Here is a 9,109-nt window from a genome sequence, read left to right on the forward strand (position 1 = left end):
TTTATTTTATCATTTACCCTACCTTTTTATATACATATCATAATTTTTCTTTATAATATTGCAAGTTTATTCATCATATCACAGGTGCGTGATACCATGAAACGACGCCAAAACGATACAATTCATCCAAACATTGTATTAATCAAACGATATAGTACAATACAATACAATACGATACATTATGAAACACGACAGGTAACAACCATCCAAACAAGCTGTTAGGCGCGCTTCGTTTGTAACTCACTAGAGAAACGAAAGCCCTGAGTTGAAATTGAGACAGAAAGGCTTCTTATTGACCGTAGAAAACATAAAAACAGAGAAATGAAGGAAACCCTAAATTTATCAAAATCAACAACGGCTTCTTTCGGAGCAGAGATGATAATGCTGTCAAAAGATGTGATGATGGACATCTTCTCAAGGCTACCCGCAAAGACATTGTGCAGGTTAAGGTGCGTTTGCAAAGAATGGAGAAGCTTAATCTCTGACCCATTTTTCAAATCCCTTCACAGGGCACGCTCATCTCTTAAACCCAGTTTGCTTTTGCTCCAAGAAAAATGCTGCAGTACCTCTACTACTAGAGTAAGTATGTCATCAGTTGATTTTGATGGGAATCATAATTTTGATTTTACATTCACTTTGGATAGTCATGTCTATTTCATGCCTTCTAAATGGGAGTTGATTTGCTTTCTTAGTTCCAAAGGCAAAGGGTTTTATGTATGTAACCCAAGTACTCAAGAATTGGTTAAATTACCTACTAGTTCTCGTGCTACTTTGGACGGTATTGCGTTTGGATATATAGAGGAGAGGAATGAGTATGTATTGGTTAATAATTTCAATGTGTGTGAAGTCATGAGGTGGACTGATGGTTGTTGTTTGAAAAATCATTCTTGGAAGGTTCTTGATGCAAAATACCCGTATACACTAAGCTGGTTTGGCGTTCTGGTCGAAAATACTTTTTATTGGATTAGATACGGGGACAAGCATGATAACATTGAATCAATCATTTCATTTGATTTGGAAAAAGAGGACTTTGGTACAGTGGTGCTACCAAAGGGTACTTTTGATGTTGACGGACTTTGGTCTTTGGCGGAATTGAAGGGGATGTTGTGGTTGTTTGGTTCGCCTGAGGATATATCTACCATGGATATTTGGGTGTTGAAGGATTCAAAGAGTTATATGTGGGTTAAGGAGTACACTATTGACCTAGCCGGGTTTAACCTTGGCGATGGGTTAATCAATATTCTGGGTCACAAGGAAGGGAAAATTCTAATGGATGTCGATTCTGAGGGTCTTGAGTGGTATGATATGGACAACAAGAGCTTCAAAAGAATAGACAATCTAAGGTCAGTAGAATGGAAATGGTCTGTACTTCACATTGATGGCTTCTTTTCCTTGGGAAGTCGATAGGCAGCATAATGTTTTTCTGAATGCTGGATTTGGGCTTTCCACCTGTGGTTTATGGTTGCTGTAGGGCTTAGGGTATCACTTTTTTCTTTGAGTAATATAGTTAAATCTTTCTGAAAGCTGACCAAACAATACTCTGTCATTTTGCTGAATTATCTTCTGGTCTTTGAGATGCATCTCAACTCCTGTAGTTGAGTTATTACATTTGAAATGATGTTGGAAGTACATTTATGTTAGAATTGTTTAATGATCATTATTCTTATAGTGTTACTTAGAAATAGTTTCATGACGATGAGGGGATCCTAGTAAAACATTGACTGAGAAAAAATTATCCTCTTGATTAATGGCATGGATATGTTCATTGTTCTTCCCCTATTCAGCTAATTGTCCCCCTAAGGTAGTAATGCTTATTAGCCTTACATATCAAAATACTAATGTCCTATTGCCAGTTAGTCCAAACGTCATGTTATTTGACATCTCAGGGTTGACCAACTTCATTCCAGTCTATGAATAGATTTCCATGATCTTGTGCCTTAGCAAATGGAATGACCTAAACATTCTTGACCATTTTGAGATACCATATGAAAATTCATTGAATGTTCTCTCACCACCTGTTCTATAGAAGTGTTGCGACCTAGTGTTTATTTGTTTATATGTCGTTGTTTTGTTTCTTTTCCCCCATTTTGGTGCAGGTGAAGGTATTATGATTTCAAGGCTTGATAAGGTCCGAAGTATTAGGTTTGTTGTAAGTATGATATTGATGATGTAGATTGTTCTTAAATACTTCTAGCATACATCTATATTTGTTGAATAGAAAATTTCAAAAGCATGAGTGGGGTGATGTGGAGAACAAGTGCTTCAACAGATTATACAATCTAAGATTAAGAGGATAGAACTGGTGTGGACTTTACATTGATGGTTTTTTCCTCTTGGGGAGTCGATAGGCGGCATTGATGTTTTCTGGATGTCGTATTTGGGTTTTTCACCCGCCGTTTATGGTTGCTTTGTCATCGTAGTGCTTATGATTCACTTTTTGCTTTGAGTAAATCAGTTAAAACTTTTTGAAAGCTAGCCAGACAATGCTCTGTCATTGGTGCTGAGTTATGTTGTAGTCTTTGAGATGCATCTCAACTCCTTTAGTTGAATTGTTACATTTGAAATGATGATGGAAATACATTTGTGTTAATGATCATTATTCTTATTGTGTTATGTTGAAACTGTTTCAACTTTCATGAATGAGGGGATCCCAGTTTCATCAATGGTTTGTGGTTTTTTATAATGTGTTATTTTTGTGCTTGGTAGACTGCTTTCTTGATGGTTATGATACAGATTGATATGAAATAATGTATTGATCGTAGGAAAGTAGTCTTTTAACATTTTTCCTTGAGCATAAAAGACTTGTTAAAAAATATAATATGAGACTTATTGAACTAATAACATTAGTTACTGTTGAAATATAATTAGCACTGGATTCACCGCATCTGCCTTAAAAATAATTGAGTAGCAATGTAGCATAACCAAAACAAAAAGAAAAAACTTAAAACCAGGAAAGAGGAAATATAGGAGGTAAACTTTCTCCACCACACCCACTGTTTACCATGACTCATTCTATCAATTGACTAAAGGAATTTCAGGTCTGTTTATATTCATTTATCTCCTTTTTGTTACTATTTCGTTTAAGTTTGAGATGGAAATATTAATTTTTAGTAGTTGATTAAAACTAAGTGGTCCGTAGTTGATGGTGAAGTTTGGAGAATCATCTATGATCTATGATTTTGAAGTGTAATTAAAATGCTTAATATGACTTTATTTGGTGTTTTCATGGGGTTTATTTCCAAGCTCCTTTTCTCTCTCCCTCTCTTGTCCTTTAATGTTCTCTCTCTTTCTTGTCATTTTCTCTTCCTCTCGTATTTGAGACGGATAAAAACAAGTTTATCTGGCGGATAATATGGATATCCATATTATCCAGGACTTCTTAAATATGATCACTTATGAGAGAGAATTCTTAGTCTTCCAAACTTGAGGAACCCCAATTTGAGGCTCTACAAATGAAAAAGTTAAACACATTAGTTATCCATTTGGTTAACCATTTTCTAAGTGGATAATATGGTTCTTTATCCATATTCGACCTGTTTTTAAATGGTTCATTATCCAACCCATTTTTGATGGATAATATAGGTGGATAACTGTTTTCTTTTAACCATTTTGCCACCTTTACCCAATCCCATAACATAACTCCCCCTCACCCCCCCCCCCCCCACCTCCTGACTCTCATCACTTTCCTCAGGGCCCAGTGCTGTCCTCACCTAAAAAAAAAAAAAACCCTTCTTGCTTAACATCTTTCTTTCCTCACTATCTTTGTGTATAGGGGAAAAAACAATGCGACACCAAAGACAACCAATTTAACAAGCAACAAAGTCTTCATAATTATATTAAAATGAGAAGACAATACATGAGACAAAATAGCAGAAATCCAAAAGCAAAAGCGAGTTTGGTCTACAATGTCTCATCACATCTTCTGAGATATCAATGATCCAAAAACTTAACTCGGAAAAGAAATTTCATAACTCAATTTTCCTCACACTTAAAACCCTGATGTGATTTACTCAGACAATGCTTTGTTCAAGACTCCAAGATTCCGGAATTAAGTCGATTAATTGTGAAATGTAAATTCCATATAAATGTGACAAACTAATAGTAGGAAATCAATCGGCTAATAACCATTGCTACCTTAGAAAGAAAAGAGCTAAAACAGGGAAGAACTCTGAAAATAACCATGCCCGCATAATCAAGAGGATAATTATTTTCTGAATATTCACGTTTAAAGAGGATTCTATCATATCATAAAATGGTTTCCACGTAACAAAATGAGAAATAAGTATCAATTTTAACACGAATATATGTACTTCTCCAACATCATTTCAAATGTTATAATCAACAACAAGAGTTGAGATGGATAAAAAAGTCCACAAGATAACTTTGAAAATGATAGAACAACAATGTTAAAAAACATTAACTATAATATTATTCAAAGTAAAAAGTGAAATACTAAGCACAATGACGAAGCAACCATAAGCTGCAGGTGGAAAGCCCAAATCTGATCTGGCATTCAGAAAAAGTTATGCTGCTAAGCTATTTGCTTCGCAAGGAAAACAAGCCATCTCTGGAAACACTTGTTCTCCACATCATACCACTCAAGACTCTCATGCTTTACATCCGTTAAAGAAAGGTAGAGCAAACTTTATTGGAGCAATCTCAACCGGTTAGATATGGTATTGTATAGGTCAAAATCTGATCAAAGGAATTCTACTTAAGGAAGAACGAACAGGAGTCAACCAAGCCGAAGTCACGTACAGGAAGCAATATATCAGCGAATGATTCAGCTACGGTCGAGGTCGAGCACTCAGTTCGGCCCGAACGGCTAGTTCGGCACTTAGTCATTTCAGAGGAATACTCTAAAGAATATTTCAAGAACTTAGGTACTCCGGTTAAGGACCACTAGGTAAGGGAAGTATTTTGTATAAATATCATGAGAGAGAATAAGAAAAAGGGGGGCTGATAGGAACACAGAGATAGAGATACATCCCTTTGAAGGAGAAGATGTTCCATCCTCCCAGGCTCCTCGCCAAAAGGGGGATAAATCTGAGGATCCTGACATTTTATTTGTAGTTCAACTTTATCAAATGTATGGAGGTCTATCTTGTTCAGGAATAGTGATTCTCTTCCTTTACGCATTCTTCGTTATCATTTGATATTAGTGAAGCCGTCTTCCTTTTCACTCCCTTGACTGGTTATGACAAAGACACACAATTGATTACCGACTCGTGCTGGAACAGGTTATACATTAGGTAGTATAAGTTTCTATGCAGTTTTCAACTAAAGTGGTCGTGTCTTAACATTTTACATTTGTACCTCTGCTTAATTGTAGATTTTATGTTCCTTCTTGTAGCGAGGGATAAACTAAAAGATCCACGGTTTGCTAAATAGAGGTAGATTGAAAACGACTATGAAAAGAAAACATCAAAGAACCATTGAAGGTTAAATGTAATATGTATCAATTAACACATGAAATCACATAGGAAAAGGTTCAATTAAAGATCAAGTCTTTGAGGTTGTTGTTGTTGTTGTTGTTGTATTCACAACAGAAAAGGGGCAATGTTAAACTTACCCCCCAAAAACCAACTTTATACATTTTTGAACCAAAAGCATCAAAAATTCATTCAGATTTCGCTAAAGTACGTCAAATGGTCACACAAAACTTTATTTACCTATCCGTATAAATTACCAATGTGATTAATTTTTATGAAAAATGAGTTAGTTCACAAACAATATTAGTCGCGATAAAATAAAAATATCATCACCTGAGCCATAAACATTAGAGCGGGAAGAAGGGTGCCCTTTTTCAACATGTTCGTAACAATTTGCAGAAATAACAGAACTTTGATCAAATTCACTCGATCTCACTACTCCAGCCAAAGATTCCCTTTTGTAGTAGTAGTGTCAAGGGTGATAAAAAGAGATTTCCCAGCAATTAATTAGTGACACTAGACTTCCCCTTTCTGACTTCTATCCACTTTTGTCCATACCAAGAAACCCCAAAAAAGTAGTAAACTCTTCTTGCTTGATGTTGCTCAACTTTAGAACCAATACTCAACGTCAACAACCAAAGAAAAAATATATGATCAATCAATCAAAATGAGAGAGTACGTTCTTATAATTAGCGGCAGCTTATTTTCATGTTACTAGATTTTATTACGGAAATAACTTCAATATTTATTCACCCACTATCCAAGCACATCATCCACTCATTGACGCATTCAATATTCATAGACTGGAATGAAGTTAGTTAACATTGAGATAAATCAATTTGTATGACATCCTAACTACCTGAGAATAGAACATACGAGTATTGTGCGTGAGAGAAGGACCTACCCTAGCTAACACAAGTACTATCAACGACTAATTTCATGACTCGAACCAGTAACCTATTGGTCATATCGATACAATTTTACTCTTGCTCCGAAACTCACCATCAAATAGTATCTTAGGCTAATAAGCATAATTACTTTAGAAAGAAAAGAGCTAAGTCGGGCAAGAACAATGAGAACATTCATGACATAAAGCAAGAGGGTAAAAAATTTCCGTCCATGTTTATAACCAGAATCCGATCCCCTCATGAAATGGCTTCGACATAACACGATAAGAACAATAATCATAAAATAATCCTAACATGAATGTCTTCTACATCATTATAAATGTAATAGTTCAACCAAAGTAGTTGAATACATCCCAAAGACCACAAGATAGCTCCTTAAAATGACAGACCATTGTTTTTTTTTTTTTTTTAAATAAACCAATCACCCAGGTTTTCATCCCTGTGGTGTTGGGGGGTTTGGCTGGACCCCTACATGCATGTTTATTATATAAACAAAAAAGGTTACACTGAGGGGGGACATAAACCTTACCTCGGGGATACCTTTCTACCTAAGGAGAGGAAGAGTCTATAGGCAAAAATATATATTAGACCATTTCCTCTCACTATGCATAGAACTAACTTACAAAAAAATTGGATTTTTCATATCTAATTCTAAAAGAAGGGACCTGCCACATATCCATGAAGAAAGGGCCCTTGGCCGCTTTTGGTACCCGTCTAAAATCCGTATGTGTGATACCTTCGTTAGCTCTGGTGGCCTCTTTAGCGAACCAATCTGCCACTTGATTTGCTTCGCGAAGGCAATGGGTAACATGTGCCCTGCAGGGTCAGGCCATTGTTTGGTTAATTAAAAAGTTTAACTAATTTACTCTAAGCACAAGGTCAAACAGTATGGCTGACGAGACAACCATAAATAGCAGGTGAAGACATTATGCGCCTGGCTATCGACTTCCCAAGGAAAATAAGCCATCAGCATAAAGTAGAGACCAACTCCATTTTACTGACCCTACCTTATCTATTCTCTTGAAGCTCTTGTTGTCCATATCATACCACTCAAGACTCTCATGACGGACATCCATAAGAATTTTCCCTTCCTTGTGACCCAGAATATTGATAAACCCCAAGTCAAGGTTAATCCCAGCTAGGTCAATAGTGTACTCCTTAACCCACGTATAACTCTTTGAATCCTTCAACACCCAAATATCCATGGTAGATACATCTTCAGGTGAACCAAACAACCACAACATCTCCTTCAATTCCGCCAAAGACCAAAGTCCGTCATCATCAAAAATATCCTTTGGTGGCATCACTGTACCAAATTCCTCTTTTTTCAAATCAAATAAAATGATTGCTTCAATGCTTTCATACTTGCCCCCGTATAGAATCCAATAAAAAGTATTTTCAACCAGAACGCCACACCAGCTTAGGCTTAGCGTATACGGGCATTTTGCATCAACAACCTTCCAAGAAAGATTTTTCAAACAACAACCATCAGTCCACCTCATGACTTCACACACAGTATTATTATTACTAATAAAGCGAGAATTAACCAATACATACTCATCCCTTTCCTTTATATATCCAAACGCTGTACCGTTCAAAGAAGTACAAGAATTAGTAGGAGTATTAGGTAACTTAACCAACTCTGGAGTACTTAGGTTACATACGTAAAATGCTTCGTCTTTGGAAAGAAAGCAAATCAACTCCCACTTAGAAGGCATGAAAAAAACGTAACCATCCAAAGTGAAAGTGGAGTCAAAGTTATGGTTCCCATTTAAATCAAAGGATGACATACTTACTCTAGTAGTAGAAGTACCGTCATGTTTTTTTTTGGAGGAAAAGCAAACTAGGTTTAAGAGATGAACGTGCTCTGTAAAGGGATTTGAGAAATGGGTCAGAGATTAAGTTTCTCCATTCTTTAGTGACGCACTTCATCATGCATAATGTTTTTGTGGGTAGCCTTAAGAAGATGTCCATCATCACATCCATTGGCAGTACTGCGCTGCTGTTGATCATCTCTGCTTTGGGAGAAGCAGCTCTTGATTTTGAGAATTTTAGGGTTTTCTTCTTCCTCTTCAATCTCTCTTGTGTTTTGGGTAGTTGTGCACTCCTAAGTAATACGGTAATATTATAATTTGAATGTATTTAACTCTCTTCTTGCCGTTACCGATTTTTTATAACTTACGAGTTAAAATTTGCCTTATGTAGTATGAGTATATCAGTACTTGTTTATCATAAAAGTAAAATATTAAAATAATAATTTAAAGTTAATATTGTTTACCCTTGAATCCGGATAACAATTGAATTTATATGGGGTTTTAAGGATCCGTGAACTAAAAGATACAAAAGGCTTTTAGGTTGAGGAAAATAAAGATAAAGACTCAACAATTGCCGTTAAAGTAAATAATCGCAGAATATAATATTGCTTAGAACAATTGTGCTTGATGATCCACAAGAATTTAGAGAGATACCCATTTATACATTCTGATTAAGGGTAAAAATAAGGTAGGTAAATTGATTACATCGTGGATCCCTGTAATTACGCCTTAATGGCCTGAAGTGGTTGAGAAAATCACGTTTGGGCGAGATATCCGGCGACGCTTGGTTATCCGTTACGAGCCCGGCTTCCGACCTTGTGTGTTTCTCCATCCGGTGGTGATTCCTTTCGAGCTCTGTAACGGTCTCGAAATGACTCGACCTCGGTTGTAGACGTGGCCGTCGTTCTACCTTGCATCCAGGTCGGGTTCGATGGCCCCGACTTGCTCCGGACCG

General features: G+C 36.4%; 2 protein-coding genes across 2 annotated transcripts; one reads left to right on the forward strand and one right to left on the reverse strand.

Moving 5' to 3' along the window:
• Nucleotides 1-258: 258 nt before the first annotated feature.
• Nucleotides 259-1,615, forward strand: LOC109217386 (F-box protein At1g53790-like). Its single transcript, XM_019381623.1, has one exon. It carries the CDS (start codon nucleotides 322-324, stop codon nucleotides 1,405-1,407), a length of 1,086 nt encoding a protein of 361 aa, XP_019237168.1. The 5' UTR covers nucleotides 259-321; the 3' UTR covers nucleotides 1,408-1,615.
• A 5,663-nt stretch (nucleotides 1,616-7,278) lies between these two features.
• LOC109217384 lies at nucleotides 7,279-8,130 on the reverse strand. The gene has a single exon (XM_019381620.1). The coding sequence runs from the start codon at nucleotides 8,128-8,130 to the stop codon at nucleotides 7,279-7,281; it is 852 nt and encodes a 283-aa protein (XP_019237165.1).
• Nucleotides 8,131-9,109: the final 979 nt, after the last annotated feature.

This window comes from Nicotiana attenuata, unplaced genomic scaffold (assembly GCF_001879085.1).
Source record: "Nicotiana attenuata strain UT unplaced genomic scaffold, NIATTr2, whole genome shotgun sequence".
Classification (NCBI taxonomy): domain Eukaryota; kingdom Viridiplantae; phylum Streptophyta; class Magnoliopsida; order Solanales; family Solanaceae; genus Nicotiana; species Nicotiana attenuata.

What these genes read in the sequence shown, in the direction of transcription:
- LOC109217384 (XM_019381620.1), bottom strand. Translation starts at nt 8,130, where the DNA reads ATGTCATCCTTTGATTTAAATGGGAACCATAACTTTGACTCCACTTTC.
- LOC109217386 (XM_019381623.1), top strand. Translation starts at nt 322, where the DNA reads ATGAAGGAAACCCTAAATTTATCAAAATCAACAACGGCTTCTTTCGGA.